This window comes from Malus domestica, chromosome 02 (genome assembly GCF_042453785.1).
Source record: "Malus domestica chromosome 02, GDT2T_hap1".
In the NCBI taxonomy this organism is placed as follows: Eukaryota; Viridiplantae; Streptophyta; class Magnoliopsida; order Rosales; family Rosaceae; genus Malus; species Malus domestica.
Genome location: NC_091662.1, coordinates 24,804,705 through 24,816,986, shown reverse-complemented (window position 1 = coordinate 24,816,986; position 12,282 = coordinate 24,804,705). Strand labels below are relative to the sequence as shown.

Here is a 12,282-nt window from a genome sequence, read left to right as displayed (position 1 = left end):
TTCCTTGTCGCACAAGTAAATACATTGCCTTTTAATTTAGGACCCAAATCAGCAAGGAAAACTCATTCTCTTCCCTTGCTGCATAGGAAAATCCTTTTCCCTTTATTTTCAGTCCTCGCCACACCCTACATCCCCTTTTCCTTAGGATTACGACTTCAATTCCTATTTCCCTTTAAGTTTTGGTTTAATTTCTGTTACCTAAATTATTTCCTAGCCCTAAATACCCTAAAGTCTTTAAATAAACACCCTAGCCGCATTCTCTAGCTCTCATTCCCCATTCTACACAATCAACCACTTCCATACACATCTAGCCACAACCCCATTCAACCTAAAACACATTCCTGACCCTTAAACACATATCATACACTTCATCCACCTATGTGCCGCAGCAAGAAGAAAGAAGGGAGGACTCTTGAATGTTCGAGCTTGATTGTTGGCGCATTCTAGGTGTAATTTGCTCTACATTTACAATGTTTAATTTCTTTTTCTTTCGTTTTGCTGTGAACATGAGTGACTAAACCCCTACTTAGCTAAGGGGAAGTTCAAAGCCATGAACATCCTTGAGATATGAATTGATTTCTTCCAATTGTGAATTGATAAGTTATGAATGCAATTCAATTAACTGTTTTCTTTAAAACTGATTCTTGTATGTCGATTAGGGATGCATACTTAGTTTTCGTGCAGGAATTTGACGCTAGAATATAAATGAGTTTCACCTAATCGTTACAAATTTATATTCATGAGTAGTGAAGGTTGCTAGTCACAATCACGTTAATTGAATTCTTGGCAAACGTATCATGCATTCATAGTTATGAATGTCTTGTCAACACTTATGATTTTCATAGAACGTAATGATCTCTGATTGTATCTCTATTATGCATTCATGTAGGGGACCTTTGGAGAATGATTTGGGTTAATTAGTGCATCATGGTTAATCTGAGGTGTTGAGCTTCATAGTTTATTGCAAAGCAATTGGAAATCGATTCATGTGCAAGTGTGTCATGTGTGAAGAATGGACCTCTAGCTAATCCATCAACCATCTTATTTCCCAAAATTTGTTTTACAATCTGTTTAGTTTTACAATTTGTTTATTTGTTTCAAATTTGTCAAAACCAACTCCCCCTTTACTTTGTTGGGTCTTATGAGTTTAAAGTTGTTTTAGTTTGTGTTTTTAAGTGTTTTGAGTCAAGGTAAAACCAATTTTCGTCCAAATCACTCCCTAGGGTCTAGTTCGAGTCTATTTAGTTGTTTTAAGCTGTTTTGAGTCACTCTAGGTAGTTTTGAGTCTTTTCAGTTTGTTTTGAGTTGTTTGAGTCTAGTTAAGTGTTTTCAAGCCTAGCTTTGTATTTTAAAGTCAGTTTAGCATAGATTAGTAATCCCTCCTTATCCCTGGTCCAGAATGATCCTTACTTACGTCTTTACTACAATTGTCAATAAGAGGGTTTAATTTGTGTGCTTATATATTTCGCATCAAATTTTGGCGCTGTTGCCAGGGATTAGAAATGCTAATCCCTTGTTATTTCTTGTTATTTATTTTTGTGTGTTTTGTTTTAGTTTCTGACCTTGTCTTGTTTTCTTGTTTTTAAGTATTAGTTTATGACTCGGAGTTCCCAAACTATTCGTGAGCATATCTTAGACTTTGACGACGATTTTGAGCGGACTTTGAGAAGGAAGAGAAATCAGCAAGAATCCAATCACCCCTGACCCCGTGCATGAAGAAGAAGAAGTAGAAGAGCAAGAGGAGGCCACGACACAGGTTGTGGAGGAAGTATAAGACATGGCAGCGGACAATCGAACGATCAAAGAGCTTTCTGCCTCGGGTGTGGACAATGCAATGCCTTTATGCATCCAATACCCCACGGCATCCTAAGGGAAGACAGAAGAGTTCGAATTGAAGTCAAGCTTGTTACATCACATTCCGAAGTACCATGGGATGTCCATGCAGGATCCAAACAAGCACTTGAAGGAGTTTGAAGTAGTTTGTTCGAGCATGACCTCGGTGAATGTCGATGGTAGCATTTTGAAGATGAAGGCTTTTCCATTCTCTTTAATGGACAAATCTAAAGATTGGTTGTTTGAACTAGCATCTGGAACGGTTACATCTTGGGAAAGCATGAAATGAGCGTTCCTATAGAAGTTCTTTCCAACCTCAAGAGTCATTATTTTGAGGAAACGAATCAGTGGCATCCAACAAAATCAAGGTGAATTGTTTCCAACTTATTATGAACATTTGAAAACTCTTGTAACTTCATGTCCACAGCACCAAATGAAGGAGAAGCTGTTCATTTAATATTTCTACGAAGGACTCCTCCCCATTGAACGCCAAATGCTAGATGCCTCTGCGGGTGGTGCGTTGGTGGACAAGACTCAGGTGGCTGCCAAGACTCTCATTGCAAATCGAGCTCATAATGCACAACAATATGAGGGTGTTGGACAAAGAGAATGGCCACGACAACATAGTGTGAATGAGGTAAGTGCAATTTCTAAAATTCAATCACAATTAGCTAATCTTACCTCTCTTGTGTCTCAGGTTGTAATTGGGTTAAAAGCACAAGAAAATCAGGTTTGCACCGTGTGCTCCATCCAAGGGCATCTATCTGATAAGTGCCCTCAGTTGATCGAGAATGAAGGATGGGAATCTGCCAATGCTATTGGATTCCAAGGCCAAAATGAAACCAAATACGATCCATACTCGAACACATACAACCCCGGATGGAGAGATCACCCTAATATGAAATGGAGAGAGCCCCAACAACCTACACAACAAGGGGAATTTCGGCAAAACCCCCCTAGGTTCCCACGGCCCTATCAACAAAATCAACCACCCCCGGCCCAATCTAAAATAGGTTCGTCCATGGATAATGATCAACTTGTTCAATTATTAACCAATGTGGCGCAGGGCATGCAAAATCAAGCAAAGGAAGTGGAAGATTTGAAGAAATAAGTGGGACAAATGGCTAAATTCATGGGGCAGTTCAGTAGAGAACAAGGTAAGTTACCTAGTTCAACAAATATGAATCCGAAGGGAAGATTCAAATTTGCCAAAGATGATGCGTAGTGGAAAAGAAGTTGGAATTGAGTCCAACAATCCCAAATCTGCCAGAAAGAGGATGAAAAGTTGCAACATGAGGAAGGAAGCACTAGCACACCCACGGCAAGAGTGAAACCCCTTTTGCCGCAGACCCCTATCACTCCTAATTCGGCCAAACAAGGTAAGTTGGGTTCAAATTCAATTAATATTAATCTGACCCATGCTCATTTTCCTCGTAGGTTTATACAATCAAAGAATGATGAGAATGAGAAAGACATTCTTAAAACATTCCAGAAAGTGCAAGTAAACATTCCACTCGTTGAGGCAATTAAACAAGTCCCAAAAAATGCTAAATTTCTCAAGGAGTTGTGCACAACCAAGAGAAGAATGTCTAACAAAGAGGTGGTTAAGGTAAGTGAAAATGTTTCAGCTGTCTTGCAACGTAAACTGCCCACTAAATGCAAAGACCCTAGTAGTTTTACGATTCCTTGTGTAATTGGCACTAATCGGTTTGAACATGCAATGCTCGACTTAGGTGCATCAATAAATGTCATGCCTTATTCTATTTATGCATCTATGAACTTGGGTGAATTGAAAAATGATGGTGTGATCATGCAATTGGCTGATCGTTCTAACGCTTATCCAAAAGGAGTATTGGAGGATGTTTTAGTGCAGGTGAACCAATTAATCTTCTTGGCTGATTTTTACATTCTTGACATGGAAGATTCGGCCCATTCCACATCTTTGCTGATTATCCTTGGTAGGCTATTCATGAAGATAACTCGCACAAACATAGATGTGTTCAAGGGCACTTTGACGATGGAATTTGATGGGGAAGTTATCGATTTTAATATTTCTGAAACTATGAGATATCCTGTGGATGATCACTCTTGTTTTTCTATTGATATCATTGACTCTTTGGCGCAGGAATTTCTTAATGATTTGAGTGAGGATGCACTTGAAAAGACCCTCACACAAGGCATTGGACTAAAAAACGAAGGTTTAGCATTTAGGCATCCCCACGACAACAACAAGGAACACCTTGCCGTGCCTATTCAAGAAGAACTGGTGGAGATGGTTGCTGCCCTAGAGTCAATTCCAGAGCATATTGGTAAGTCTCCTAACCTAATTTCAATTCCTGTTTCGACTAACAAGTTGCTTCCTTCTGTAATCCAGCCACCTTCCCTAGAGCTTACACCATTACCTAGCCATTTGAAATATGTGTTTTTGTGAGAACAAGAGATGTTGCATGTCATCATCTCTTCTTCACTCACAGCACAAGAGGATGACAAGTTGGTGAGGGTGCTTCGGGAATACAAAACTGCCATTAGGTGGACATTGGCCGATATAAAGGGAATTAGCCCTACCACTTGCATGCATCGAATACTCTTGGAAGAAAGAGCCAAACCATTTAGAGAACACAACGCCATCTCAACCCTCCCATGTTGGAAGTTGTGAAGAAGGAGATAATCAAGCTCCTAGATTGTGGAGTGATCTATCCCATTTCCGATAGTCGATGAGTTTCACCATCTCAAGTCGTTCCCAAGAAGTCTGGAGTCACTATTGTGAAAAATGAAGAAAACGAGCTTATGCCTACACAAATTCAAACTGGATGGCGAGTTTGCATAGACTATAGGAAGCTTAACGCCACAACAAGGAAAGATCATTTCCCTTTGCCATTTATCGACCAAATGCTTGAAAGGTTAATTAGTCATGTTTTTTATTGTTTTCTTGATGGATATTCTAGATATAATCAAATTATGATAGCCTCGGATGACCAAGAGAAGACCACATTCACGTGTCCCTTTGGAACTTTTGCTTATCGTCGCATGCCATTCGACCTATGCAACGTACCTGCCACTTTCCAAAGTTGTATGGTAAGTATATTTTCCGATTTTGTTGATAAGATTATTGAGGTATTTATGGATGATTTTAGTGTGTTTGGGGATTCTTTTGATAATTGTTTGGATAATCTGACCTTAATCTTGCAACGATGTGTTGAAACTAACCTTGTTTTGAATTGGGAAAAATGTCATTTTATTGTTAAACAAGGTATAGTTTTAGGCCATATCATTTCAGCAAAAGGAATTGAAGTCGATAAATCAAAAATAGACCTTGTATGTCACTTACCCCCTCCTACTTTGGTTAGAGAGGTTCGTTCTTTTCTTGGCCATGCAGGGTTCTATAGGCGCTTCATCAAGGATTTTTCCAAGATTTCCAACCCCCTTTGTTGATTGCTTCAGAAAGATGTGCCCTTCAAGTTTGATGAGGAGTGTGAATCGGTATTCAAGCAACTCAAGGAGAAACTCACTTCAGCCCCTATCATTGTTCCTCCCGATTGGAGCCTTCCTTTCGAGCTTATATGCGATGCATCTGACTATGCACTAGGCGCTGTTTTAGGGCAAAGAAAAGACAAGCAGCCACATGTCATATACTACGCCTCTCGGACTCTCAATGATGCCCAATTGAACTACTCCACAACAGAAAAAGAACTTCTTGCTGTTTTCTTTGCATTAGATAAGTTTCGGTCTTATTTAATTGGCACTGAAGTGATTGTTTACTCTAACCATGCAGCTTTGAAGTACTTACTAACGAAGAAGGAAGCAAACCTAGGCTTATTCGTTGGATTCTTTTTCTTCAAGAATTTGACATCGAAATCTGAGACAAGAAAGGAAACGAGAATGTGGTGGCTGACCAATTAAGTTGAATAATCCATGATGAGCATGCCGTGCCTATCTCAGAAAATTTCCCCAATGAACATCTGCTATCCATTGAGGTAAGTGAACCTTGGTATGCCGATTTAGTAAATTACTTAGTGACTAAACAAGTTCTAAGCACTCTCACCAAGCACCAATGTTATAAACTTCGAAAAAATGCACGATTCTATGTTTAGGATGATCCCTATTTATGGAAATATTGTTCTGACCAGATTTTGCGTAGATGTGTGCAAGATTGTCAACTTTATTCGATTCTAAGATTCTATCACACTTATGCTTGTGCTGGACATTTTGGCACCCAAAGAACAGCATTAAAGGTTCTTGAATGTGGATTTTATTGGCCCACTTTGTTTAAAGATGCTAGAACTTTTTGTCTAACCTGTGATCATTGCCAAAGAACAGGAAATATAGGTGCAAAAGATCAATAAGCATGCAATTAACAATTAAAGGCGGAATCATGCTAGCATGCACTTAAAAACAAAACATTAACCAAGAAATTCAAAGCCTAGTAGATTGGTGAACCATTAATCAACTCAAAACAAAGTGAGTTGAAATTTATACCTTTGTAGATTCCTCTTTGCATAAGCAAAGGCTAATCACCCAAAGAGAGGGCCTTCATTCCTTGCATCTTAAATCTATGGATTTGGATGGAAGAATAGGTTTCTCCAAGTTCCCAAAATTGAGAACCTCTAAGTCTCTTCACCAAGGAGAGATTGGAGAAGAAATGAGTGACCTTGGAGTAGTGGGATTGCAAGATGCACCCCCAAGGTGGCCGGCCTCTTTAGAGAGAAATGGAGAGACAAGTTCTCACCAATTTTCTCCAAAACAAACCCTAATGAATTTTGGCTATAAAGTCATATTTATACCTTTATTCATTTGAGTGGCAAACTTGTAAATAAGTCCAAGTTCACTACCCTAAACATCATGGCCGGCCTTGGGGTATTTTTGGGTTGTTTGGGCCTTTGTGAATCATTATTCATTAAGTTGTCATACAACTTAAGTTAATGGGCTTGACGTTCAAAGCCCATTGGGCCTTAAGGTCCAAAACTATCCCGAGGTCTTTAACGAACTTATTCGTTTGATTAATTAACATATTAATTAATCCTTGCCATAAATAAATGATTAAACCATTTAATCATTCTTACTCATCTCCATTGTTTCTTCAATCTCCTCCTTACACGGTGTGCGATCCATTAGGTTCCTTTTAGCGAGGCAGTGGGCGATTAAAACCATTTTACATCGATTGTGAATTGAAACTTACTTTCAATTCTCCCTTTAGTGATTACACACGTTTAGGGCTTCCACAAACCATGAGTGACACCTTGCAGCATATCATGGTTACCCAAGCTAATCAGAAGAGGTAGAGAACCTATTCAGTTTGGGATTACAAATGCAATACGGTCTTTCTCTAATCTAATACTCTTGACCACATTGTTTGGTTTGATAGTTTATAAGTTCATGTCTACTATCCAATGTGATTCGTGTGCTTATATGATTTCCTTGAATGTGATTTAGAACGACTTCCTAAATCTCATTCATACTCTGGCCAGAGATTCTAAATCATATCATAGAGTATTCTCCCTTAAACAGTTTGAAGGTTAGAGATCCCTTGTTGCGCATTCACTTGCCTCCATGACTAAGTGGCTTAACCCCAACGATGCCGTGGACACCCCGATAGGGTGACTTTGACATAATCAAAGATCAAGGACTTAACCACAAGACAACTGTGATGCCTCAGGTCAAAGGACTAATTTGCATTATCCCAAACATGAGTTCTCATGTGACATGAGTATGAGAACTCTTCGTTGATCGCGTTCAGTGAACTCATTCTCTACTGAGCACCTACGTACTTGTCTTGATGTCACACACACCAATGACTCGAGACTAGTCACTCTCCCTGAGAGAAGACATAGCACGTACCGATCTTGACGGACTGTCAATGCCCAATTGGCAATCCTATGATCAGGAACATTTAGGATGTGTCTACGAAAGAATGGTCTCATGAATCTAACTTCATTAGATTACATTCTTCCAATCACATATTCCTTGGACTTTATCGTTTAAGCATATAACATTTATATGAGACGGCTCAAACAATAATCTTTGCCCTTTATAGTTAAACTAGATTAGTTTAACATGTAAAATGTCCGTAAAGTATCATCATATGATTGGCTTTAGGGCACATTTCCAACAATCTCCCACTTGCACTAGAGCCAATCAGCTTGGTCATCAGTGATGATACCTCTTCTGTAGTCATTTCATAAATGGCTGAATAGTAGGCCTAGGCAATGGATATCTATATGTTATCCACAGAAGCAACCTTGAGAATAACGACATCACCATTATACATGATTCTCAATCATGTGGTTCAGTCTCTCATATGAGTTCGGATCTTGATGAGACCTTGATTCCCAGGCTTGAGCTATCGCCCCATTAGTGTCATAGTGTCAGTACACTAGATACACTTTCTGGTTGGAACCGAATAGAGAGTTCACTAAATGAACTTTCCCATCCAAACAACATTGTTGCAAACTTCTATATGGCAATATATTTTGCATTCATAATGGAACACACTAAAGTCATTACTTTAATGTTTCCATCCAAATATCTCTTTAGTCATAATAAAGAGATATCTGTTTATCTCTTCATTCATAATGAAGAAACATCCAATGATGGATTAGATTCATAATCTAATACATTTACGCTTCCATTACGTTACTCTAATTCTTCCTCGATCTTTGAGGAATTTATCCTTTAGTATTTCTTAAATACTTAAGGACTCACTTGACAGTTGCCATGGTTCTGATCCTGGGCTTGCACTGATATCATCTTGTACCATTCTAGGTACAACTCATATCAATGTTTTTCATACAATATGAAATACATAAATCACCTTTGTGCGTATGCATAAAGGATTCTATTTACACATTATTTCTTTGGGAGTTAAAAGGGCACGTTCCCTTTGAGAAGGGCAACTTGCTAGTCACACTAGAGTCATCCTTCTATTTGAAGTTTATCATCATATGAGAAACTTCCTAGCATCTTTTGTCTATTATTAGGAATTGATATAATCCAATTATATCCTAAAAAATCTATCATTATAGATTTCTATCCCATGTATATAGACTATGTCTCCCATATACATTCTATCGTTATAGAATGCTTAAAGTCATAACTTTAACGAAGAAATATTCTTTTCAATTCCAAAATTAATATATCATATATACATTCATATATATCACATATATATTTATATATATATATATATATATACAAATTTAGGAATATGATTAACTCCCACTAATCTTTTGTAAACCTAGTAAACAAAAGATTCATTTACATCTTTATGAGAAAGCAAACGATTTGACCTTTTTTCTCATAAGACGCTTATAGCTCCCACTAGCTTGCTAAGATCCATGATGGATGGATCTCTACAACTTACATGTCTTGTGATTCATAGTTTTAGACATATATTATCAAGACTATCTTAATAATGGTTTCGGAAACCTATATTATGTCCAAACATTGAATCACCATTTAGTTGTAGCTAGCAATCTTCGAATTAATTGAAACTAAGACTACGTCAAAAATGGTTCCTTCAAAGTCAACCATTCTCTTTGATTGTAGTCACCTTAAGCTACCAATTAGCTTATGAAGGTTTCATTATTTCGGGTTAAATGGTACTTTACCATTTCCTTGAGTATATATCATATATACACTCAATGTAGTCATAAGGATTTTCATTCTTATTTCTTTCGAATTAAGAGGTGCAACTCTATGACATAGTCATAAAGTTCAAACCATTTAACTGAGACGGTTTATAAATCCTTATCGACTACCTTGGAGCTTTTGATATAGGAACTAGGTTGTTTATATTTGTTGATTACTTTCTTGTCTCTCAAAGAACCCATTCTTTGAGTTCTATCTCTCGTTTATTCGCTTTTAGGCAAATCACATTGTAGGATTACAATGAACTACCTGAAGGAAAAATTTTGTCCTAGCTAAGAACAAGTATGAACATTTGAATACACATGCAAGCTATCAACACTTTAAAGTAGGCATGCATCCAAAAACAATTCATAAAACCCATGACTTTCAAAGCCTAGTATATGGTGAACCAAAATAAACTCTTTAACAAAATTAAAGAGAAGTAAAGATTTAGTGATTCTTTATGACACACCCCGTCCCGAAGGAGGGCATGCTGGCCGTCACGTGAGAGTGACGTAACCATTTGCACAGTACGGAAGCTTTAAGATACAATTTAAATTGATACACCCGAAGGTGAGTCCTAATTTTGTCCAATCTGTCAGAACACCGTCGAATTCCTCGTAGTCACCACACCTTTGTGATTCCTGAACCTGGAGGGGCGCAAAACCAAAATTGAGTGGGTCAGTAAAACAATTCTTTTCCAAATCCAAACATTTTTCAAAACGTTGTAACCCCTCTCCGTAAAACCTGTATACTTTCCCAGAAATGTAAAATATAAATATACATATATATTCTCAAAACTTCATTTTTACTATCTCAACATTATCTCTTTATCAATCATGCCATGCCATGTCATCTCAACATTTCTCATATTAATTATGCCATGCCACATCATCTCAACAGTAATAAGGTATGAATGCATCAACATAATCATATCAGGTGCAAGAAAGTAATCAACCGTAGGCCCTCTAATAGCCCTATACGGTTGAACCTAGAGCTCAAAATCTATCATTATCACTCTACCGGAGTCACCTCTGTGACCCGTCCGGCCTTCTGCACGCAAGTTACGCTCTAGTGCTTCTCATAAATCATCTGTGCACATAATCTAAGGTCACCCACCAGTCGGAATCTCACTAACACTCTCGCGACTGGTCTGTCGTACCCACTCCGCGTGGACTGTACGACTAGCATCTACTTGGATCCAAGGCGAGCGTGCGATGCGGTGAATACTATAAGCACTAAACCATGGTGCAGGATTTGAGCTCAATATATATCATCATCATCATAACAGTAATTAAATACTCATCTGTGCGTCCACCGCACCATTTCATACATATGCATCATAAATCAATTCTTACATGTGCGTCCACCGCACCAATTCATACATATGCATCATAAATCAATTCTTACCTGTGCGTCCACCGCACCAATTCATACATATGCATCATAAATCAATTCTTACCTGTGCGTCCACCGCACCAATTCATACATAATAAGAAATATATCAGCCGAAGTCAACTAGAATGACCAATACGGTTGATTCAACTCTTATCTCAATAATACGTCGGCCGGATCCACTCCGCGTGGTCGGTACGGCCGAGCCTATAACTCACAAATTTCGCATGCGTCAGCCAGATCCACCTCTCATGGTCTGTACAGCTGAACATATAACTCATCAAATCTCTCTGTACCCACGGTCAATCCGACCAAACTACTAAGTCCATAACTCTGCTGAATCGACACTATGATATCATGGAAAATTGTTGAGTACAACTGATTCTAGGGACGATTCACAATTCTGTGTCCCCTCTGTTCACATAAACACATTCATTAATTTCACACTTTCCAAAGTGTTAATTTTTGTACCTGCAGCACAAGGTACATTTCCTTTACTCGAGACACCTTGTCTCAAATATCTGGGATTACCAGTATATCCATCACTTTTATTCTGACCAGCGACATTAAAACCTCAGCTGGAAGAATTAACTCTAGCTTCACTTCTTTCGAAGCTCTGAATCTTTCTATATCCTTGATATGACGAATCATTAACTTTATCGTCTTCTTTTAATTCCCATTCTTTTCTTATTCTTCTTTATTCTCGTTGCTCATGTTCTCAGAGTCCTCAAGGCTCAACAACATCTTGTATACTCCTGGTAAGAAGTACAATGGATAGTGGTCACCCAAAATACCACTTCCCTTTTTGCCACCCAGCTTAAAACAACATAACACCTCCACCAAATTAACAACAATATCTGGATGGAACGAGGCAAGTCTGAAAACTTTCTATAATATCCCTCGATCATCACCTTCCTTGTCTCATATTTGTAAACTCTTGTTTACTACCATCGATAAATGCCGGAGGGATAAACTTTTCCTTTAAACAAGTCCTTAAACAATTCTCAATCGACTGATTCCTCTGGTGACAACAATTCATACTTCTGTTTCCACCAGGATACAAATTCATAACCAAAACCAGGTAGTCGTCTCGACCCCTTGTCAGAAGGAAATTTCCTTTGACTTGCATAATCTGAAACATCTTTTCCAAATGGTTAAACCGTTACTTCGTTCCCTCAGGTTCATCATTTCATAAGGTGATTCAAATTCAACTCATAACCCGTCTTAAAATGTCCCTTTTTATAATAGACTGAATCACCATAATAATAGTTTCCCCTAAACCGCTATATTAGGGAGACTAAATTCCTCTAACTAAGTGGCTTGCTACGAGGCGGTGTAGTTCTGACAGAATTCACTAGAAACTTCTCAAGATGTCCAAGATTGCAACCATGCTCTGATACCAACTGACACACCCCGTCCCGAAGGAGGGCA

General features: G+C 38.3%; 1 protein-coding gene across 1 annotated transcript; it reads left to right on the top strand.

Annotated features, from left to right (window-relative positions):
- The first annotated feature begins 2,326 nt into the window (after window positions 1–2,326).
- Window positions 2,327–5,733, top strand: LOC139191544 (uncharacterized). The gene is made up of 5 exons (XM_070812429.1): window positions 2,327–2,470; window positions 2,531–2,793; window positions 3,271–4,260; window positions 4,779–4,908; window positions 5,275–5,733. The coding sequence occupies exons 1-5, from the start codon at window positions 2,327–2,329 to the stop codon at window positions 5,731–5,733; spliced, it is 1,986 nt and encodes a 661-aa protein (XP_070668530.1).
- The last annotated feature ends 6,549 nt before the right edge of the window (window positions 5,734–12,282 follow it).

Coding starts and splice junctions, on each gene's coding strand:
- LOC139191544 (XM_070812429.1), top strand. CDS start 2,327: ATGCTAGATGCCTCTGCGGGTGGTGCGTTGGTGGACAAGACTCAGGTG. Junction 2,471..2,530: donor GACAACATAGTGTGAATGAG/GTAAGTGCAATT, acceptor CTTGTGTCTCAG/GTTGTAATTGGGTTAAAAGC. Junction 4,909..5,274: donor CCACTTTCCAAAGTTGTATG/GTAAGTATATTT, acceptor TGATTGCTTCAG/AAAGATGTGCCCTTCAAGTT.